Raw genomic sequence first — 24,971 nt, 5'->3', positions numbered from 1 at the left:
TATCTAGTCGGGAGTGGTGCTGACTGAAAACAGATGATTTGGAGCGATTCGCGCGCCATTTGTTGGTCATTCTAAGGACTTATTGAACTACCCTCGTATATAGGTCAACTTGGAACCAGGTAATAGTAGGTAATGATCTGACGGAGAGATTTAAAACAAAGAAAGGGGTAAGGCTGGGCTGCCCACTCAGCCCCATTTTTGTTTAAAATTTACATTAACGATTTGGAAGAAGCACTCAGAAGGAAGGGTGAGGGCGGTACAGTTTTAGGCTCAAGCGCTGGAGTCAAGATAGTTGCACCACTATACGTGGATGACGGCAGAAAAAAGAAAGAGAGCTGGAGTTATAAAGGCGAAATGCTCGAAGTGGTGAACGAATTCAAATATTTAAGATTCTGGTTCACCACGAGGAACCAGTACGCTACGCATACTAGAAAGGTAGCAGGCAGAACGCAGCAGTTAGTGAACAAGGTGTGGGGGGAAACCAGAAGAGCAGGAGCATCGGATTTGAGTAGGAGACTTTTCTTTATGGACTCGACGGTAAAGGCAGCGGCGATATATGAAATGGAGATATGGAGCTGGTCAAGAATATCGAAAAAGTACAAAGTAGATATGTAAAAGCAAGTTTGGGTCTGGCCGAGGAAATGCCTAAAATAAGAGATTAGAAACATCAAAAACAACAACCCAACTAACTGGGGGGAAATGTTGAAGGAGGCATTAAGGAGTGTCAAGACAAGGGAAGACAAGACAAGGGAAGAAATTGAGGAAAAACTACTACGGATAAATAAGACGGCGGAAGATCAGGATATAAAAAAAGACTCGACTAGATTAGAAAGTTCAAGCTACTGCAATTACTATAAAGAAATTAAAGAAAATTTAGGGACAGAAGACTATTGGCAGATGAAGAATTAGAAGGCATGGCAAAAGAAGACTGGGGCTAGATGGAGATGTGGGAACGTAGCAAAGGAAGAAAAAAAAGGCTGGGAGAATAATAAATGCAGGGCCTGCAAAAAAGAGCCAGAAACAATCCAACATGTCATAAACTGTGTAAGAGTGATGGAAAAGCTAGGAGAGACAGATAGGAGGTGGTGCTGCGATTGGAGAAGAGAAGGAAAACATCAAAGATGGAGAGAGAGAGACTAATACAGGGACTGAAGGACGAACCAAACACGGAATTATATTTAGGACTAAGCAGAATTGAAGCGGCATTAAAAAACGGCTAGACAATGGAGATTATTAACCATCAGTACAATTTATCAGGAGCGACGTACATTTATTTACGTTCTTAAAATAACAAGTTAAACGTGCAATGTAATTGTTAAATAATTTGAATGTAGCTTATTTACCTAAGTTATGATACTTATAGTATACCAAATGTTTCAAGATGACGTATATTTTAAGGCTTGTGGAGGTGTAAAACTGATATGTAGCACCAAGGAAATAAATTTATTCTATGCTATTCATCTTCTTTGCTTAAAAATTAATCTGGCTTGTAAAATATTCATCATTTCAAATAAAAAATTTAAGATTATGTTTGAAAATGCAACTCTTCTTGATTGCAGTTTAATCTCTTTTTTTTGAAAATTCGATTATTTGCTTCAAGATTGGTCGATTAGGAAAGTGTAATAAAAACTGTGTAAAATTTTACTTTTTCAACTGAAAAAATGGTGAAAAAAGATGAGAAACCCCAAAATAGGAGAAAAAAGTGACAAATTCCTAAAATAGGTGACAAAATTGAAAATAGGTGACACTCTGTGATGACTGTAATGGTATTTTTGACAAAATAGTGAAAAAATAGTGCAATATTAGTATTTTCATTTCGTTTTTTCCATACTTTGAATGCAATTTCTATTTTGAAATTAAACTTACTGAATTGTAGCATCCTCGGCTGCTCGATTATATCCTGACCTTGATAAGCGACGTAATAAATCTGCTGAACTTCATCTCCCGAAACGTTATCAGCCGCTATTACTTCAGTAATTCGATCTCCAATTGAATTATCGCTCACTCCTTGTGCATTTGGCACAATCTGCCAAACTGTTGTTTCCGGTATCTCATTAACTTCAGCCGCTTTATTATTTTCCTTATGCACCTATAACAATCAGAAGACAAAACAAAACAGTAGTAAGAACCCTAAAATTGTCTTCCATAATTAATCAATTTTTATGACATCTTTTTGTATACCTTTTTATGTTTTGTTAAATTTGAACAATCTGCAAATGCCTTTCCACATACTTCGCAGGAATAAGGTTTCTCTCCTAAAAAAAAATATTAAAGTTGAATTTTCAATCGCAAATATGATTTTCATCCTACAAGATTAATTTCTACCAAAGAAGGCGAATTTGCAACAAAATACATGGATTTTCAACTAAAAAAGGCGAATCGTCAAAAAAATTGAATAGTTAATTTGTTATTTAAAAAAATTAATGTTCAACCAATAATTTAAAAAAAAAATCAGTTTCATAAAAAAAACTACCGTATTTACACTTCACTATTTGAAAATGCATCTTTTTGGTTAAAAATTCAATTATTCCGGTTTGAAAATGTAACTTTTTTTTTAATTTACCTTATTTTAACGTATATAAGCTGTACACGATTTTAAGCCCTTTCCTGTTTTTAAAAGCTTGAAATAGTGAAGAAACGTTTTTATTTCGAGCTTTTAAAATCAGGATAGGGCTTAAAATCGTGTACAGATTATATGCGTTAAAATAAGGTAAATTAAAAAAAAAAGTTACATTTTCAAACTGGAATAATTTAATTTTCAACCAAAAAGATGCATTTTCAAAACAGAAGTTTAATTTTTTACGTGAAAGACGATTTTCCAAAAAAATACATGAATTTTCAATTAATTCACAAAGACAAATTTGCAATCTGATAGTTGAATTTTCAACCAAAAATTAATCAGTTACATATTCAGTTAATAAAATTTACTTTCAACTGAACTGATTAATTTTTGATTAAAATTACGAATCTTAAACTGCAATAGTAAATTTTTCAACAAAAAAGATTAATTTTAAAATAAAATTATGAATAATTAACTGTAATATTAGAAATGTTTACACAAAAAGTTGAATTTTTCACCAAGAAGATAAAATTTCTACAAAAAAAAAACGAATTTTTAACAAAGCACGTGAATTTTTGACAAAAAGGCTAAATTGTCAAACAAAAATTAAACAGTTAAATTTTCAGTTGAAAAATTAACATTCAACCATAGAGATGAATTTTTAACTAAAATTTATTATATAATAATCCATTAAAACAGTTACATTTTCAGTAAAAAAAAATAATTGAAAAAAACACTGATTTTCAAAAAATAAATTACGTTTTCAAACAAATTGATGAACTTTCAACTAAAATTATGAATCTTCAACTAGAATAGTTATTTTTCAACTAAAAATGATTGTTTAACTAGAATAATTTAATTCTTAACGAAAACATTATATTTCAAATAAGAAGATTAATTTCGAAAAAAAGAATTTTCAACTAAAAAACATAAGATTTCAACCAAAAATTTAATGGTTAAATCTTTAGTCAAAAAATTAATGTTCAACTAAAGAGATAGATTTTTAATTAAACTGGTGGAATATTCAACTGCAACAGCTACATTTTCAGTTAATTTTTTAATAAGCAAAGACATGTTTTCAACCAAATAATTAAATTTGTAACTAAAAAAGATCGGCCTTAAACCAAAAATTAAATAGATAAATTTTCATTTAAAAAAATTTATTTTTAACCGAACTGATAAATCTTCAACTGAAATCATGAATCTTCAACTGGAAAAGTATATTTTTTGACAAAAAAATGTATTCTCAACCAAGATGATAAAATTCTAACAAAAAGACGAATTTTCAACCAAATATATGAATTTTTAACTTAAAGGGCTAAATCGTCAAACAGAAATTAAATAATTAAATTTCCAATTGAAAAATTAATACTCAATCACAGAGATGAATTTTCAACTAAAATGATGTAATATTTAATTATTGAAATAGTTAAATTTTTATTTGAAAAATAATCATTAGAAAAAAAACTGATTTTCAAACAAAAAAAATTCCGTTTTCAAACAATATGATGAATTTTTAACTAAAATTATGAATCTACAACTGGAATAGTTAACTTTTCAACTAAAACAATGAGTTTTTAACTAGAATAGTGGAATTTGCAACTAAAATGATGAATCTTTAATTAGAATAGTTGAATTTAAAATTTTTTTAAAGTAATTTTCAATGAAGAATATTAATTTTTTGCAAAAAAGATGAATTTCAAACTAAAAAACATATTTTCCTAACCAAAAAATAAAAATAAATCCTGAGTTCAAAAAATTAATGTTCAACCAAAACGATGGATTTCTAAATTAACTGGTGAAATATTCGACTGGAATAGTTATATTTTCAGTTAAACTAAATACTTTTCAACAAAACAAACATTTTTTCCAACAAAGCAGTTCAATTTTTATCCGAAATAGTTATTTTTTCAGTAAAAGAAATTAATTTTAGCCAAAGAAAAAATGAATTTGGAACAAAATAGCTCATTTTTCAACAAAATAGTATGAGTTTTCAATTAAAATAATGAATCTTGAACCAGAAAATTAATTTTTCACAACAGAATTTAATTCTTTACCAATTAATTATATTTTCATTCCAGAAAAGATGAATTATGAAAGAAAAATGTAAAAGTTGATAATTTTTTTTAAATTTTTAACAGAAAACAATTAAATAAAACCAAAAAAGACGATTCCTCAAAATGAGTTGAAGTTTCAACTGAGAAAGATTTTGCAATCAAAAGAGAAAAAAATGAAAAGAAACTATTGAATTTTCAAACAAAAAGATTATTTTTCAAAAAAATAATTAAAAAGAACTGATTTTCAAAAAAAAAAAAAACATTTTCACACAAAGTGATGAATTTGCAACTTGAATAGTTGAATTTTTAACAAAAGTAATAAATCTGTAACTAGAATCATTAAATTTTTAAGCAAAAAGATTAATTTTTAACCAAGAATATTGATTTTTACCAATAAATATGAATTTTCAACTAAAAACATTTTTTAGCCAAAAATTGCATGATTAAATTATTAGTCAAGAAAATTAATGTTCAACCAAAGAGAGGGATTATTAACTAAGCTGGTGGAATATTTAACTGAAATATTTACAGTTTTAGTTTAAAAAAAAATACTTTTCAACCAAGAAAACCCAAAATTTCAACAAAACAGTTAAAATTTCAATCGGAATAGTTAAATTTTCAGTAAGCGAAATTAAATTTTAGCCAAAGAAAAAATGTGTTTGCAATAAAATAGCTCATTTTTCAACGAGAGATAAAATTTCAATTAAAATAATGAATCTTGAACCAAAAAATTAATTTTTAACAAAAGAATTTAACTTTCAACCAAGTAATTAAATTTTCATTCCAGAAAAGATCAATTGTGAACAAAAAATGTAGTAGTTGATAAAAAACATTCAAATTTTTATTTAAAAAAAGCAGTCTACATAAGTTGAATTTTCAGCTAACAAAGATTTTTTAGTCAAGAGAATGAAAAAAAATGCAAACAAACTATTGAATTTTCAAGAAATGAGATTAATTTTCAACAAAGAAGGTTAATTTTCTATCAAAAGGACGAATTTTAAACGCAATAGTTAAATTTTCAATCAACAAAGACAAATTTGCAACTAAATAGTTGAATTTTGAAATACAAAAGATCAACGTTCAGACAAAAATTTAACAGTTAAATGTTCATATTTAAAAAAATTATTTTTAACCGAATGGATAAACTTTCAACTAAAATTACGAATCTTCAACTAAAATTATAAATATATGTAATATTTGAATTTTCTACCAAGAAGATAAATTTCTACCAAAAAATACGATTTTCCAACAAAATATATGAATTTTAAACCAAAGACTATATCGTTCATCAAAAATTGAAGTTAAATTTTCGGTTAAAAAATTAATACTCCACCATATAAATTAATTTTCAACTAAAATTTCGTAATATTCAATTATTTAAATAGATTCAATTAAAAAATAATAATTAAATAACTGATTTTCAAAAAATAATAGCATTTTCAAACAAAGTGATGAATTTCTAACTAAACTTGAGAATTTTCAACTTAAATAGTTGAATTTTTAACAAAAATAATAAATCTTTGAGTAGAATAATATAATTTTTAACCAAAAAGATCAATTTTTAACCAAAAATATTTATGTCTACCAAAAAGATGAATTTTCAACTGAAAACATATTTTTTAACCAACAATTGAATGGTAAAATTATTAGTTAAGAAAATTAACGTTCAACCAAAGAGATGGATTTTAACTTAAACTGGTGGAATATTCATATACTATAGTTACATTTTTAGTTTAAAAAAATACCTTTGAGCCAAAGAAAAAACAGATTTTCTACAAAAATGGCTCATTCTTCAACAAAAGAGACGAATTTTCAATTGAAATAATAAATCTTGACCCAGAAAATTAAGTTTTAACAAAATAATTTAAGTTTCAACTAAGTATTTAAATTTTAATTCCAGAAAAGATGAATACTGAACGAAAAATGTAATAGTTTTGAAAACAAATGTAATTTTTAATAAAAAAAAACAGTCAACTTTGATCAACGTTTATGATTTCTCAACATGAGTTGAATCTTTAATAAATAAAGATTTTTCAATCGGGAGAAAAAAATGAAATGCAACACAAACTATTGAATTTTCAAGCAAAAAGATTTATTTTTAACCAAGAAGATTAGTTTTGAACCAAAAAAATTAATTTCTACCAAAAAAGATGAATTTTCAACTAAAAACATATTTTTAAACCAAAAATTGAATGGTTAAATTATTAGTTAAGAAAATTAATGACTAAAATTGTGAATTTTCAATAAAAATAATGAATCTTTAACTAGAATAATTGAATTTTTAACCAAGAATATTTATTTCTACCAAAAAAGATGAATTTTCAACCAAAAACATAATTTTGTAACTAAAAATTTCATGGTTGAATTATTAGTTAAGAAAAATAATGTCCCACCAAAGAAATGGATTTTTACTTAAACTGGTGGAATATTCATATAATATAGTTACATTTTTAGTTAAAAAGAATACTTTTTAGCCAAAAGAAAAACAGATTTTCAACAAAAGAGACGAATTTTCAATTAAAATAATGAGTCTTGACCCAGAAAATTAAGTTTTAACAAAATAATTTAAGTTTCAACTAAGTAATTAAATTTTTATTCTAGAAAAGATGAATAGTGAACGAAAAATGTAGTATTTTTTAAAAAAAGGTTTTAATTTTTAATTAAAAAAAAACAGTCAACTTTGACCAAGAAAAAAAAAATGCAACACAAAATATTGAATTTTCAAGCAAAAAGATTCATTTTTCAACAAGTAGATTAATTTATATTAAAAAAGATGAATTTTCAACCGAAAACATAATTTTTTAATTAAAAATGGAATGGTTAAATTATTAGTTAAGAAAATTAATGACTAAAATTGAGTATTTAAAAAAAAGAATCTTTAACTAGAATAATTGAATTTTCAACCAAAAGGATCAATTTTTAACCAAGAATATTTATGCCTACCAAAAAAGATGAATTTTCCACTAAAAACATAATTTTTCAACCAAAAATTGAATGGTTAAATTATTAGTTAAGAAAATTAATGTTCCACCAAAGAGATAGATTTCTGATTAAACTGTTGAAATATTCATATACAACAGTTACATTTTGAGTTTAAAAAAATACTTTTCAGCGAAAGAAAAAACAGATTTTCAACAAAATGTCTCAGTTTTGACAAAAAAATTTAATTTTTAATAAAAAACAGTCAACTTTGACCAAAAATGAGAATTTATCAACATGAGTTGAATTTATTGATTTCAAATCGTAGATTTCAAATTATTTATGTCTTACGGTCCAATCGTAAATCGAAAAAATAAATATGAGTAAAAAAAAAACAAGTTCTTCGAAACTCAGATATTTATTTAATAGAAAAAACTCCTTTCGAAACTTCCTGACGTTTCGGTACACATGCGTACCTTTTTCAAAGGTTCTTAAACCTGAGTTGATGATAGTTTAAAATAGTCAAACAGATCAATTTTCACTAAAAAAAAAGTAACATTTCAGTCAATTGTTTTAAGAAAATTAATTAAAATTTAGTCTTTTTTTTTTAAGTTTCAAAAAAAATTTTTTTTTTCGAGACTTCAATCGATTACAACTACATTTTTTAAAATTGTACGAGAAAACAAAATTGGCGTAGATTAGGACGGATGAACAGAAATTGGACTTCAAAAAAAAAAAAAAAAGACTAAATTGTAATTAATTTTCTTAAAACAATTGACTAAAATGTTACTTTTTTTGACTGAAAATTGATCTGTTTGACTATTTTAAACTATCATCAACTCAGGTTTAAGAACCTTTGAAAAAGGTACGCATGTGTACCGAAACGTCAGAAAGTTTCGAAAGGAGTTTTTTCTATTAAATAAATATCTGAGTGTCGAAGAACATGTTTTTTTGACTCATAGTTTGAAATCTACGATTTGAAATCAATAAATATCAACGGTCGAAGAAAGGATTGATTTATTTCATCAAATCATTTTACAATGAGTTGAATTTTCAATAAATAAAGATTTTTCAAGCAAACATATTAATTTTTAACCAAGAAGATTAGTTTTCAGCACACAAAAAAACAACGAATTTTCAACAACATTACTGTTATTTAATTTTATATTTGCAATTTAAAGAAAAATTAAGCACGTTTTAAAAAAATTTCTCTGATATATCCAGGTTCTTCTAGATATATAAAAACTCCGCGACAATTCCAGGTTCTCCAGCCAGGATAGGTACCCTGAAAATAATTTCAGAAAAAATGAATTAAAACTCACCAGTATGCAAACGAAGATGTTTTTTCAAAGCCCACTGTTCCGTAAACGCGCGACTACAATGTGAACATTGAAAGGGTCTTTCATTGTTGTGTCGGCGAACGTGACACTTCCAGGTGTCTTTGTGCAAAAAGCTTTTTTCACAAAATTCACATTTCCAGGGTCTTACGCCCGTGTGACGTTTAACGTGGAGTTTAAATTGAGAAGATGTTGTAAATTTTCGACCACAAGTTTCACAGCAATAGGGCTTTTCTCCAGTGTGAATCCGCATGTGTTCCTGGAGATTTCCGTTCTGGGAGAAGCTTTTGTTGCAGACGTTACACTGGTAGGGTTTATGGCCCGAGTGCCACCTGAAACACAAAAAATTAATTTACTTTAACAATTGTTTCTTCCATTTTCAATTTATTTTTTTTTTTTATTTTCATTTATTTTTCCGCTTAAAAAAAAGCCTAAAAATTTCAGGTTTGTGAGAAACGTAAGGTTATTTAAATAATATATTCATTCACAGTGATCACAGTACCTATTCTCGTGAAAAAAGGTGAATAGGTGACATTTTTTTCTAAAATAGGTTACAAATAGGTGATAAACAAATGTTAAATAAGACAAACAAACAAGTTGTAATTTTTTGTAAATCGGGAGATGACCAGAAATTTTATTCTTCGATTAAAACGGCCATCCTGAGAAATGAAGTATTTACATTTCCACTGATCACTTAATCTTCCATTGAAAAAAAATTAAAATTATTTATTTTACAAAACTCTTTAACTTTTTACAACATAGTTAAATCCGTTACCAAATTGTTGATTTTTCAAACAAAAAAGATGAATAGTCTGCATTTTTAAACCATAAAACTTGAATTTTTAACCGAAAAATTAAGTATATGAATTTCTACTGAGAAAAATTAACTTTCCATTAAAACAACAACAATAAAAACGAATTTTCTACGGAAAAGTTTAATTTTATACCAAATTTTTTAATTTTCAACCTAATAACGCTAAACAAATTGTTCAATTTTCAACAAAAAAGATTAATGTTTATTAAAAAATTTTATAGTTGATATTTCCACTACAAAACTGTAATAAAAAATAAAAAACAGATTTGACCAAAAAGTATATATTTTCAACATGAATTGATTTTGACCAAAAAAATTTGATTCTCTACCTAAAAAGATGAGTTTTCAACAACAACAATATCACATTTTTTAACCAAAATGTTGAATTTTTAACCAAAAATGGAGTAGATAAACTTTCCTTGAGAAAGAATTTTCAATAAAAACAAAAATGAATTTTCTACAAAACTGTTTAATTTTATACCAATCTGTTGAATTTTCAAGCCAAAAAACCTAATTCTCTATAAAACAATTTAATTTTAAAAAGCGAGAACATGAAATAACAACAAAAAAGTTATTTGCAATTAATCAGTTGACTTTTTTAACAAAATTTTAGAATTTTCAGTTTAGAAAAACTTTTTTATTACAAAAAGGATTTTTAATTAAATTTTTTAACCAAAAAAATGAACTTTCAACTAAAATTATAAATCTACAAAAATTCAAATTCAAGTTCAACTTCCAACCAAGAAGTGAAATTTTTAATTAATCCTTTTTTTTGGTTCAAAATTCAACTTTTTAGTTACAAATTCTACTATTTAGTTAAAGATTTAACTATTTTATTGGAAATTAAAGTCTTTTGTTAAAAAGTAATCGTTTTTTGTCAAAAAATTATAATATTGTTTGGTAGAAAATTCATTTTTTTAATTGAAAATTCATATTTTTTGGTTGAACATTCAACTTTTTTGGTTGAAAATCAATTCTTTTTATTTTAAAAGTTTATTATTGTATTTTCGTTTAAGAAATAATCTCTTTTACTTAAAAACCATAGATATTGTGAAAATTCAACAATTTTTTGAAAAAGTCGTCATTGTTGTCGAAAATTTATACTTTTGTAGAAAATTTATATTTTTGTCTTCAAAATTTAGCCTTTGGTAGAAAATTCTGTTTCTTTTGTTTTTGCTGAAAATTCACCTTTTATATTTGAGCGTTAATAATTTTTATTGAAAAGTCTACTATTATATTTTTGGCGTTTAGTTTAAAATTCTACAAATTGGTTGAAAGTTTATTTATTTTATTGAAAATTGAACTAGATTCTTAAAAAGTCACCTTTTTTGTTTAAAATTAACCTCTTGGTTCAAAAAATCTATTTTGATTGAAAGTTAGCTCTTTTTATCAAAAACAAACAAAAAAAAGTTCAGAATTAATCTGAGTCTTGTTAAAAACACATTTTTTTTATGTCAAAATCCATCTTTTTGGATTTAATATTGTCTTTTAATTAAAAAATTGTCTTTTTGGGTGAAAAATTCCACTATGTGCTAAAAAAAATATCAACTTTTTACTAAAAATTCTACTATTTAGTTGAAAATTTAACTGTTTTGTTAAAAATTCATCTTCTTTGGATCAACATTGATCCTTCTTGATGGAAAGATAATTATTTTTATTTGAAAACAAATTATATTTTCATTTTAGAAATAATCTAAATTCAACTATTTTCTTAAAAAGTAATATCTTTTATCCAAATTTCAATTGATTTATTGAACACTTGTATTTTTGTATAGAAAATCAATCCTTTTGGTGTAAAAATCTTATTTGTTAGAAAAGTTTTATTTTTTAGTTGAAAATTCGTCTTTCTTGCTTCAAAATTAAACTGGTTTGTAAAATATTCATATTTTCAAATTAAAAATTAAAAATTATGTTTGAAAATACAACTCTTCCTGGTTCAAGTTTAATCTCCTTGGTTTGAAAATTCAATTATTTGGTTTAAGATTCGTCGATTAGGAAAGTGTTATAAAAACTGTGGTGTGCAAGTTGAAATTTTGAATAAAATGTTACATTTTCAATTGAAAAAAGGTGACAAAAGATGAGAAACACCAAAATAGGAGAAAAAGGTGACAAAAGGTAGATTTTCGGAGATATCGAAAATAAAGAAGTTATTAAAAATTCAATTGTCTTAGAAAAATTATTCTTTTTTACTTTAAAATTGAACAGTTTTTTATTCAAAATTCAACTATTTTTGAAAATTCAATTGTTTTGTTAAAATTTCGTTCTTTTTAATTGAAAATTCATCTTTCATGATACAAAAATTATTTTTCTTGGTAAAAATGAAATTTTGTATTAAAAATTCAACTGCATGAAAAAAATGATTCTTTTTTACGTTAAAATTCAACAGTTTTTGGTTGAAAAATCAACTATTTTAAAAAATGAAACTGGTTTGCTAAAATTCTTTTCTTTTCAATTTAAAATTATTTTTTTATTGTAAAAAAGTTATCTTTCTTGGTTGAAAATTAAATTTTGGATTTAAAATTCAACTGCATTAAAAAAATTATTCTTTTTTTTTTAAATTTCAACAGTTTTTGGTTGAAAATTCATTTTTATGGTAGAAAAGTTATCTTTCTTGGTTTAAAATGAAATTTAGTATTAAAAATTTAACTGCCGTAAAAAATTATTCTTTTTTATTTTAAAATTCAACAGTTTCTGGTTGAAAATTCCACAATTTTTGAACATTCAATTATCTTGTTAACATTTCGTCCTTTTCAATTAAAAATTAATTTTAATTGTAGAAAAGTTATCTTTCTTGGTTCAAAATTAGATTTTTTATTAAAAATTTAACTGTAACAAATATTCTTTTTTTTTTAATTAAATGGTTTTTGGTTGAAAAATCAAATATTTTTGAAAATTCAATTCAATTTTTTGTTTGAAATTTCGTTCTTTTCAATCAAAAATTCATTTTTTACGATAGAAAAGTTATCTTTCTTGGTTGAAAATACAATTTGTTATTAAAAATGTAACTGTCTTAAAAAAATTATTCTTTTTTACAATAGAATCAAATTGTTTTTTCTTGAAAAATAAACTATTTTTGTTAATGAACTTGCTTTCTTAAAGTATTTTTCTTTTCAATTGAAAATTCATTTTTATGATAGAAAATTTATCTTTCTTGGCTGAAAACAAAATTTTTTATTAACAATTCAACTTTCTTAAAAACATTGTTCTTTTTTATTTTAAAATTCAACTATTTTTGAAATTCAATTCTTTTATTAAAATTTTGATCTTTTCAATTGAAAATTCGTTTTTATGGTAGGAAAGTTATCATTCTAGGTTGAAAATGAAATTTTGGATTTAAAAGTCAACTGCATTAAAAAAAATCATTCTTTTTTACTGTAAAGTTCAACAGTTTTTGGTTGTAAATTCAACTATTTTTGAAAATTCAATTATTATGCTAAAATTTCTTTATTTTCAATTGAAAATTCATTTTTCACGACAGAAAACTTATCTTTCTTGGTTGAAAATTAATTTTTTTTTTGAAAATTCAACTATTTAGTGGAAATTGCAATAGATTTCGACTTGAAATTTCAAGAATCTAAAGCGTTTCATATTCCATTCAATATTTTATTTAAAATAATTTTATTTGAGAGAATTTATTTCCCTACTACCTTAAAAAAGCATCCTATTTCATGTGTATTGATAGTATTTTACCTGTAATGCAAAGTGAGACTTGTTTTGTGAGCGAATTGCTGGCTGCAAATATCGCAGAAATATTTTTTCTCTCCAGTGTGTGTCGACTGATGATTGATAAGATTCGCTTTCGTTTTAAAACTCGCATTGCACGATTTACAAATATAGGGACGTTCTTCCGAATGGACAAGTTGATGCCGCTGTAAAAGTTGTTTATGTTTGAAACTCTTTCCACATTTGTTGCAAACAAATCGCCTTCCATTATTGTGCTCCGCCTCTCGGTGATACAAAATCGAACTCGGATGATTAAGTACTTTTCCGCAAATATCACACGGAAATCCTTTGTCACATTTGGAATTCTGAAATCAAATTTCGTAATTTTTCATTTTCAGAAATGTCTTTCAGATATAAATTAGAACTTTTCAAATTTAATTATTTATCTTAAACAAAAAAATATCTGTTCTTCTATCAAAAATGGCTTTCTAACAAAATACTTGAATTTTCAACAAAATAATGAAATTTTTAACATTATAGTTGAATTCTAAGCCTACAAAAATAAACCCTCGATAAAAAAGTGTAATAGATTATATTTCAATAAAAAAATGAAATTTATACTCAAAAAAATTGTAAATCGATAAGACGAATTTTCTCTAAAAAAAATTGAACTTTTAAACAAAAAATATGACTTTTCAGCAAAAAAAAATTAATTTTCCACGAAACTGATGCATTTTTACTCAACAAAAGTGAAATTTCAAACCAAGGAAATTAATTTTTTTAACAAAAAAGGGAAAATGTTTAACTGAAAAAGATCACTCTTTAAAAAAATGGAAAAGTTACATTTTCAGTAAAAAGTTAATTTTAAATGAAAAAAAAGGTTTTTCCGCTAATAAGCTAAATTTTTAATACAGTAGTTACACTTTTAACCAAATAAATGAATTTTCAAATAATTTCAATCTTGAAAAAAAATGATTTCTTAACAAAGTGATTCAATCAAATATTTGAAACAAAATAATTTAATTCTCAACTAAAGAGGAATAATTTTTAACCAAAAATTTGCAAATTCACAACGAAAATGAAATTTCTACTAAAACTACAGAATTTTTAAATTAAAAAGATAAAAAATAAATTGTTGAATTTTCTGTTAAAAGAGATTTTAGTTGACTTTTCCTGATCAAAATATGAATTTTTAGACAAAAGATAAGTTTCTAAGAAGAAATTGAATTTTCAATCAAATAGACGAATTTTAAACCATAAAGACGAATTTTAACCAAAAAGAATCACTTTCTAACAAAAATGTTGAATTCTCTATCAAGCATATGCATTTTTATCCAAAAAATGTGAAATTTCTCTAAAAATAGATGACTTTTTATTACAAATTTTTTTTAAATAGTTGAATTTTCATCCAAAAAAGATTCAAATTTACTTTGCAAGATCTAAATATGAACTTTTTTAAAACAAATAATAATTTTCTAATGAAAAAATTTAAATTTAAATCCAAAAGACATATTTTTAAACAAAAAATATGACTTTTAAACCAAGTCGTTGAATTATCTACTAAATAGTTAAATTTTTATCCAAAAAAATGAAATTTCTCTTTAAACAGGTGAATTTTTATATTAAAAAAAAGTTTTGAAATTTAAAGAAATTTCAAAAAAAATTTAATAAAAAAAATGGAATTGAATTTTCATCCAAAAAAGATTCCAATTCATTTGTCAAGATCGAAATATGGATCTTTTTAAAACAAAAAATAAGTTTCTAGGAAAAGATTGAAATTTCAATCCAAAAGACGTATTTTTAACCAAAAAATATGACTTTTTAACCAAGTCCTTGAATTCTCTACTAAATAGTTACATTTTTTTTCCAAAAAAATGAAATTTCTCTTTCAAAAGATGAATTTTTATTTGAAAAAAAAGTTTTGAAATTTAAAGAATTTTAAGAAAAAGATTCCAGTTGACTTTTCAAGATCAAAATATGAATTTTTAAACAGGAAATAAGTTTCTACGAAAAAAATTGAATTTTCAATTTAAAAAAAACTCATTTTTAACCAAAAAGACGAATTTTAACCAAAAAGGATCGCTTTCTAACAAACTTGTTTAATTCTCTACCAAAAATATGCATTTTTAATTTAAAAAATATGAAATTTCGCTTAAAAAAGATGACTTTATTAAATTTTTTGTTTAAATAGTTAAATTTTCATCCAAAAAAGATTTCAATTCAATTGTCAAGATCAAAATATGAATTTTTTTAAACAAAAAATAAGTTTCTACGAAAAAATTGAATTCTCAATCAAAAAAGACGATTTTTTTAACCAAAATGATGAATTTTTTGCCAAATAGTTGCATTTTTATCCGAGAAAGATGAAATTTGTACTAAAACAGATGAATTTTTAATAAAAGATAACTTTTTTTAAGTTAAACTTTCGTCCAAAAAAGAGTCCAGTTGACTTTTCAAGATCAAAATATGAATATGAATTCTAAATGGATGCATTTTTATCAAAAAATATGAAATTTCTTTTAAAACAGATGACTTTTTATTAATTTTTTTAAATAGTTGAATTTTCATCCAAAAAAATTCCAATTTACTTTTCAAGACTAAATATGAATTTTAAAAAATAAGTTTCTACGAGAAACTTGAATTTTCAATCCTAAAAGACGAATTTTTAACCAAAAAGGATGAATTTTTATTTTAAAACAAAATAGAAACAAAAAGAATTGAATTTTCACCCAAAAAAGATTTCATTTGACTTTTAAAGATCAAAATATGAATTTTTAAACAGAAGATAAGTTTCTACGAAAAAAATTGAATTTAAATTCAAAAAGACGAATTTTAAATCAAAAAGACGAATTTTAACTAAAAAGGATGACTTTCTAACAAAACTGTTGAATTCTCTTCCAAAAATATGCATTTTTATCCAAAAAATATGAAATTTCTTTTAAAATAGATGATTTTTATTAAATTTTTTTTAAATAGTTGAATTTTCATCAAAAAAAGATTCCAGTTGACTTGTCAAGATCGAAATATGAATTAAAAAAAAAATAAGTTTCTACGAAAAAAGTGAATTTTAATCCAAAAAGACGAATTTTTCAACCCAAAAGTATGGATTTTCTGCCAAACAGTTGCATTTTTATCCAAAAAAGATCAAATTTGTACTAAAACAGATGAACTTTTTTTTAATAAAAGACAACTTTTTTTAAGTTAAACTTTCATCCAGAAAAGATTTCAGTTAATTTTTCAACACCAAAATATAAATTTTAAACAAATTTTGAAATATTAATATAAATCTTCAAACAAAACAAAAAATGATTTTTTAAAAAAGTTATTCAATCAAATTTTTCAAACAAAATAGTCCAATTCGAAAAGAATTCTCTTAAAACAGTTGTTTTTATTTTTTTTTTTAATTAAAAAAAAATAATTGAATTTTCATCCCAAAAAGATTCCGGTTAACATTTCAAGATCAAAATATGAATTTTTAAATAGAATATAAGTTTCTATAAAAAAATTGAATTCTCAATCCAAAAAGACGAATTTTTTCAACCCAAAAGGATTAATTTTCTACCAAATAGTTGTATTTTTATACAAGAAAGACGAAATTTATACTGAAACAGATGAATTTTTAATAGAAGACAACTTTTTTTAAGTTTAACTGTATAGATGTAACTTAGTGATTCAATCAAATCTTTCAAACAAAAAAGTCGAATTCTCAAAGAATTCTCTTAAAACAGTTCAGTTTTTTTCAATTTAAAAAAAAAATTAAATTTTCACCCAAATAAGATTCCGGTTGACTTTTCAAGGCCAAATATGAATTTTTTAAACAAAAAATAAGTTTCTACGAAAAAATTGAATTTTCAATCCAAACAGACGAATTTTTAACCAAAAAATATGAATTTTCAACCAAGTTGTTGAATTCTCTACTAAATAGTTGCATTTTCATTCAAGAAAGATGACATTTCTCTGTAAATAGATGATTTTTTAATTAAGAAAAGAAAACATTTTTAACAAAATAGATTAAATTCTTTATCCAGTAAAGATTTCAGTTCATTTTTCAACACCAAAATATAAATTTTAAACAAACAGAAAATCAATCAAGAAGTATAACTTCAACTAAATAGTCAAATCTTCAACCAAATAGTTGCATTTTCATACAAGAAACACGAAATTTCTGCTAAAACAGATGAATTAATAAAAAATAACTCTTAAAAAGTAGTTAAATTTTCATCCAAAAAAGATTCCTGTTCACTTTCCAACACCAAAATAAAAAATGTGAACAAGAAGTTAATTTTCTGCTCAATAGTCGAATATTTAACCAAAAACTATGCCTGATTTACAAGACTGTTAAATTTTCAACCAAACAGTTGCATTTTTGTCTTAGAAAAAAAAAGAAAATTTTGCTAAAACAGATGAATTTTTAATTTGAAAAGACAAATTTTGAAAAAAGAATTGAATTTTCATCCAAACAGATTTCAATTGACTTATCAACACAAAAATACCAATGTTAAACAACAAGTAAATTTTCTAGGAAATAGATGCAATATTTCTTCTTAAAAATATTAACTTTTAAATGAAAAAGACAATTTTTCAAAAAAAAAAATAATAATTTTCATTAAAAAAACATTTTAGTTGACTTATTAACAACAAAAAATAAATTTTAAATAAAAGGTTAATCTTATACGAAAGGATTAAAATTTTTAACCCAAAAAGGCGAATTTTCCAACGAAAAAGGATGTCTTTTTAATAAAATTGTTAAATTTTCAATCGAATAATAAAATTTATAACTAAAAGGATAATAAAATATTCAAGTCTTGCCATTTGTTTATCACTATTGTGATCAATTTTTAGGTGCGTTTCCCTAGATTCTTCGGAGGGAAAAGATCGACGACACTGATCGCAATTAAATGAATTCTCTCCATTTTCTTCAGAAAGATTTTCCTCCGAGGGATTTTCTTCCGAGGGATTATCTTCGGCGGGATTTTCCTCAGCGGGATTTTCTTCAGAGGGATTTTCTTCAACAGGACTTTCTCCGGAGGGATTTTCTTCAGGTAGATTTTTCTCAGATTGAGATTCTTCTATTGGAGTCGTTTCTGTATTTCCATGCTCTGCTTTCTCGGCGTTTGCGAAAATATTTTCTGCCGAAATTGGTTCAGTAGGAGTTGAGAGAGGATCTGCAGATGGGAGAATGTATTCAGGCTTGCAAACTTCTTCCTTCAAAACGTCGACAATCTCGCGACCGGCATGAGAAGTTGTCTTTTGATGGAGAAGGAAATTATCTTCGTTCGAAAACTGTTTGCCACATTCTAGGCATTTATATTTTATATTTTTGTGAAGACTCCTAAAATGAGATAAAATATTACTTAAAATACGAAATTTTTATTCAGGGATCGTCCATAAACTGCGGTTCAATAAAATAATAATAAGTTTCAAAATCACTTTCATATCCCCTTTCAAAGAATATCTTTTTCGTCGAAGATTTCAGTTTTTTTCATTGAAAATTTAACTATATTACATTTAAAGTTGAGAATTTATATTCTTTAGTGAAAAATCATGTTTTTTTTTTAGTAGAAAATTCAATATTCTCAGTTAAAAATTAATCTTTTTCGTTCAAAATTAATCTCCTCATATTAGCCCCTTTTTAAAGAATATATGTTTTTTATCTCCTGTTTTCAAAAAAAAATTTCTTTTTCTCGATTTTTCGTTTGAACTTTTTGTGTTTGTTAAAAATTCGACTATTTTAATGTTTAATTATTTAGTTAAAATGCGACTATTTTGTTAAAAACTCATCCTTTTTGGTAAAAAATTCAACAACTTGGTTGAAAGATGTACTACATTTTTCAAAATTTATCTTTTTGGCTGAAGTTTCACGACTTTTCTTTAACATTTAAAAATACTTGCAAAAACGTTTTTTTTGGGGTTGAAAATTCACTTTTCTTCAACTGAAAATTTAACTATTACATTTAATATTGATAATTGATCGTTCATAGTTAAAAATTCATGTTTTTTAGTAGAAAATAAATGTTCTTGATTAAAAATGAATCTTTATCGTTAAAAATTCATTTTCCCATTTTTAAAGAATATGTGTTTTTTCTCGAGTTTTCAAAATTGGTCAAAAAATCTATTATTTGAATGAAAAACTAATTTTTCGATTGAAGATTCAACTCATTGGTGAAAAATGTAACTATTTCGTTCAAAATTAGTTGATTTTTCTAGTCGAAAATTAACTTTTTCAACTAAAAATTTAACTATTACATTTTAATTAAAAGGTTATCTTTTTTAGTAGGAAAGTCGTGTTTTTTTGGTAGAAAATAAATATTCTCAGTAAAAGTTAATCTTTATCGTTGAAAAATCATTTTCGCATATTCTCCTTTTTTCGTTTTTTAACGAATATCTGGGTTTTTCCCGTTTTCATGATTTTTTCTCGATTTTGCGTTAGAATTTTTGTGGTGGTTAAAAATTTTACTATTTTGATGAAAGTTTAATTATTTAGCTGAAAATGAAACTATTTTGTTAAAACTCATCTTTTTTGTTAGAAAAAAACTCAACAACTTGGTTGAAAGATGTACTAATTTCTTAAAAATGTGTATTTTAAGTTGAAGATTCATCTCTTTGGTGAATTGAACTATTGAATTGAATTATTTAATTGTAAATTCATTTCTTTTTTGGTTGAAAAATCACTTTTCTGCAACTGAAAATGTAACTATTACAGTTGTAGTTGATAACTGATCTTTTTTGTTAGAAATTTGTGTTTTAAGTAGAAAATAAATATTCTCAGTTAAAAATTCATACTCTTCGCTAAAAATTAATTTTCCCATATTCCCTATCTTGTTAAAAACTCATTCTTTGTATTTAAACATTCAATAACTTGGTTGAAAATTGTACTAAATTTCTTAAAATGTATCTTTTTCGTTGAAGATTCATCTCTTTGGTGGAAAATTTAAATATTTCGTTGAAAATTCTTTTTTTTTTATTGAAAATTTACTTCTCTTTAAATGAAAATTTAACTAATACATTTGTAGATGAAAATTAATCTTTTTTAGTTTGAAATTCGTGTTTTTTGTAGTACAAAATAAAAATCCTCGATAAAAAAATGTATCTTCTTCGTTAAAAAATCATTTTCGAATATTCTCCTCTTTTCCCTTTTTTAAGGAATATCTGTTTTATTCCTGTTTTTGAGAAATTTCCCCTTTTGTCAAACACGTTGTAATTTGTTGTAAGCCGGGAGATGACCGGAAATTTTTTTCTTCGATTAAAACGGCCACCTTGCAAAATGGAGTATTTACATTTCCACAGAGAACTAATTTTCAATTAAAAAAAAAACAAACTATTTTTTTACGACTACATTCAATTTTTTACCTCTTAGTTAAATCCGTTACCAAATGGTTACATTTTCAAGCAAAAAAGATAAATAGTCTGCATTTTTAAACCATAAAAGTTCAATTTTTAACCGAAAAATTAAGTAGATGAATTTCTATCAAGAAAAATTAATTTAAAATTTATAAAAAAGTTGAGTTTTGTACCAAATAGTTTGAATTTTATACAAAATTTTATAGTTGATATTTCCACAACAAAATTTTAATTAAAAACAAAAAACAGTTTGTTGAATTTTCAAGCCAAAAATCCTAATTCTCTATAAAACAATTTAATTTTAAAAACGAGAACATAAAATAACAACAAAAAGTTTATTTATAATTAATCAGTTGACTTTTTTTTTGTTCAAAATTCTAATTTTTGGTTACAAATTCTACTATTTAGTTAAATATTTAATTATTTTGTTGAAAATTCATCTTTTTTGGTTTAAAATTAATTCCTTTTATTTAAAAAGTGTATTATTTTATTTTTGTTTAAGAAATAATCAACATGAATTAAAAAACATACTTTTTGTGAAAATTCAATGATTTTTTTTTTTAAATTCATCGTTTTTGGTGGAAAATTTATACTTTTGTAGAAAATTCATATTATAGTTTTGGTGTTTAGTTAAAAGCTCCACAAATTCGTTGAATGTTTAATTATTTTATTGAAAATTCTACTAGTTTCTTTAAAAGTCGCCTTTTTTTTAAATTAATCTCTTGGTTTCAAAAATCTGTTATTTGGTTCAAAATTTATCTTTTTTGAGTGAAAGTTAGTTCTTTTGATCAAAAACAAAACAAAAAAGTATCATATTTCTGTTCCAGAATTAATCTGCATTCAACTATTTTGTTGAAAAGATATTTTTTTATCGAAAACTCATCCTTTCTGGATTAAAATTTCTCTTTTACTTGAAAAATCGTCTTTTGGGTGGAAAATTCAACTATTTGTTTAAAAAATCACCTTTTGGCTGAAAATTCATCTAGTGGTTAAAAATTTTATTGAATGATTTAAGATTAAAATATTTTCTTAAAAAGTAATCTTTTTTTATCAAAATTTCAACTGATTTATTAAACACTTATATTTTTGGATAGAAAATCAATCCTTTTGGTGTAAAAATCTTATTTGTTAGAAAAGTCATATTTTTAGTTGAAAATTCGTCTTCCTTCCTTCAAAATTAAACTGGCTTGTAAAATACTCATATTTTCAAATTAAAAATTTAAGATTATCTTTGAAAATGCAACTCTTCCTGGTTGAAATTTACATCTTTTTTGTTTGAAAATTCGATCATTTGCTTCAAGATCATCGATTAGGAAAGTGTAATAAAAACTGTATTTGGTGTGCAAGTTGTAATTTTGAATAAAATTGTACTTTTTCAATTGAAAAAAGGTAATAAAAAATGAGAAATCCCAAAATAGGAGAAAAACGGGACAAATTCCTAAAAAAGTTGACAAATGGTGCGAAAATTGAAAATAGATAACAAAAGTTGAATAGGTGACACTCTGTAATGACAGTTTTTCTTTTAGTTACAAATTCTAATGTTGAAATGATTAATTATTAGGTTAAAAATTCAACTATTTTGTTAAAATCTCTTTTTTTTGTACAAAATTCAACAGCGTGGTTGAAAGATGTACTAATTTCCTTCAAATGTATCTTTTTCGTTGAATATTCATCTCTTTGGTGAAAAAATTTAAATATTTCATTGAGAATTTCTCTCTTTTTTGGTTGAAAGTTCACTTTTCTTCAACTAAAAATTTAACTATTACATTTTTAGTTAAAAATTGATCTCCTTTAGTTAGAAATTCGTCTTTTTTAGTAGAAAAAAAATATTCTCAGTTGAAAATGCATCTTTTCTATTTGAAAATTCAATTACTTGCTTGAAATTTAATGTATTTTGTTTTTTATTTTCAATTAAAATAGTTTTTTGTTGAAATATCAAGTATTACAGGTTTCGTTAAAAATTAATCGGTTCGGTCTGAAAATTGAACTGCTCTGTAGAAAATTGGTCTTTTTGCGTACAAAACTCAACTATTTCTTAAAAAGTTAACCTTTTTGATGAAAATTCTTATTTTGGGCTGCAAATTAAATTGGGTTTATCGAAAATACGTCGTTTTTTGTTTAAAAATTCATATCTTCGTATATACCATATTTTTGGGTAAAAATACAAATATTTCGTTGAAAGTTCATCTTCTTGGTGAAAATTCAACAGTTTAGGTAGAAAGTTCAACTATATGGTTAAAAATTAAAATATTTGTTTGAAAAATTAATTAACTGACAGAAAATTAACGTTTTTCTTTAAAATTCTTAGTGTTAAGTTTAAAAATACAAGTCTTTTATGGAAAATTCGTCTTTTTGGGTAAAAAATTAATATTCTTTTTTAAAAATTAATCTAATTGGCTGTAATTCAAGTATTTTGTAACAAAAGAATTGTATTGGTTCTATTTAACTAGAAGAAAATTAATTTTTTTGTTTAAAATTAATTTTTATAAATTAAAAATGTAATTACATATTCCTTTTTTTCATGAAAACTTATTATTTTTTTAACAGTAGAAGATTTATGTATTTTTTTGAAAATTCGTCTTTCTGAGTGGCGAATTAATCTTTTTTTTTTAATTCATCTTATTGGCTCTCGACTTACCTTTTTTTAAATTCTTCTTTTTCTATTTCATTTTTGGTTAAAAAATTATATTTTTATCTTGAAAATTCAACTATTTTTGCAGAAAATTAAACTGTACAATTTTAGGTGCAAAATTCGAATTGTTTTGTGGAAAATTCATGCAATTTGTTAAAAATTAGTCTTTTTAGGTAAACATTAATCTTTTCTTTTTTTAATTTATCCTGCTGGCTGTAGATTTAACTATTTGGTCACAAACTTTTTACTTTCCTTTTTTTATAGTGCTATGGAGAATTAATGTATTTTATTGAAAATTCGTCTTTTTGAGCTAAAAATTCAACTATTTTGTTATTATTTTGTTCTGAAATATATTTGGTTAAAAAATTGAATTATTTTGTTGAAAATACAACTACTTTTCTAAAGTCTTCTTTACGGTCCAAAGTTCTACTCAATTTAGAACAACTCATCAGAAACGGGACAGAGGATTGAAAAATATTCAAAAATTGGTACCTTATTTTATGGATGCCCCCATAAAAAAAGGAGAGGAGAATTAATTTTAATTTTGCAGAATTGTTTTAAACTTACTTATGGGCAGTATATCTGCTAAGTTGGTTGAATCCTTTCCCGCAAACATTGCAAAAATATTTGTTCTTCTTTCTTCGAGGTCTGCCTCGACCTCGGTTTCGATTTATGACGACCAACTCGCCCAAGTCCTTTCCTTCCTCAGTCTCTAAATGCCCGATAATTTCATTGCCGTCGGGAGTAGTCAGAGTTTTAAATTCATCAGCGTCATCGAAATAGTCATCTTCATAATCAAAGTCCCCTTCGTCGTAGACACCTTCTTCTTTGAATATTCTATCGAGCTCCTTTCCTTGCACGGCTTCCTTAAATCTGAAATTTATTTAATTTCTGTTTTTTATTATCTTTTTATTATTTAACCACGAGATAACAAAAAAGTCGCGTAGAATTTTTAAATAAAAGATAAATTTGAAATAAAATGATTAAATTTTCAAGTCATAAAGACCAATTTTTCAGAAGAGAGTTGAATTTCCAGCAAAAAAGTCCATTTTCTGTCAAGAACGATGACTTTTCGACCAAAAAGTTGATTTTTCAATCCCAACATATGACTTTTGAATAAAACAATTTAAATTTCTTCAAAATAAATAAATTTTGAATCAAATATTTGAATGTTATATCGAGCTCCTTTCCTTGCACGGCTTCCTTAAATCTGGAATTTATTTAATTTCATTTTTTTTATCTTTTTATTATTTAATCACGAGATAACAAAAAAGTCGCGTAAAATTTTAAAAAAATCCACAAAAAGTCGCATCAATTTTTTTAAAGATAATTTGAAAAACAGTATCAAAGACTGAATTATTAAAACGATAACTTCGTTTGTTTAAGGTGGCTTGGGCGCTTTTTAAAAAAATCACAGGCAGTTCTGAAAATTTGATATTATCGAAAGAAAATGTACTAGATCACTTTGCAAAAAAGAAATACTAAAGTTGACGATGAAATTATCGAAAAAAACGCTATTAAAAAGTTGTGATTTTAACATGTAGTATTATGGGAGGGCTCAACAGAATGAGGTAATACTCTTGAACAAAATCACGAACTTTTATAAATCAATGTTATCCGAGTGCCTTAAAATAAAAGGAATCGATTA

General features: G+C 24.6%; 1 protein-coding gene across 1 annotated transcript in view; it reads right to left on the bottom strand.

Annotated features, from left to right (window-relative positions):
• Window positions 1-24,971, bottom strand: part of LOC117172575 (zinc finger protein 271-like) — a 49,152-nt gene that overhangs the window by 8,366 nt on the left and 15,815 nt on the right. The window contains exons 5-10 of the mRNA XM_033360645.1: window positions 23,891-24,196; window positions 18,160-18,682; window positions 13,378-13,715; window positions 8,859-9,205; window positions 2,182-2,255; window positions 1,867-2,089 (exon numbers count right to left, since the gene is read on the bottom strand). Of these exons, the coding sequence (XP_033216536.1) occupies window positions 1,867-2,089; window positions 2,182-2,255; window positions 8,859-9,205; window positions 13,378-13,715; window positions 18,160-18,682; window positions 23,891-24,196 (1,811 nt within the window). The remainder of the gene's footprint in view (window positions 1-1,866; window positions 2,090-2,181; window positions 2,256-8,858; window positions 9,206-13,377; window positions 13,716-18,159; window positions 18,683-23,890; window positions 24,197-24,971) is intronic.

This window comes from Belonocnema kinseyi, chromosome 5 (assembly GCF_010883055.1).
Source record: "Belonocnema kinseyi isolate 2016_QV_RU_SX_M_011 chromosome 5, B_treatae_v1, whole genome shotgun sequence".
Taxonomy (NCBI): Eukaryota; Metazoa; Arthropoda; class Insecta; order Hymenoptera; family Cynipidae; genus Belonocnema; species Belonocnema kinseyi.
Note: the sequence above shows the minus strand (reverse complement) of the source record. Positions and strands in the feature narration are given on the sequence as shown.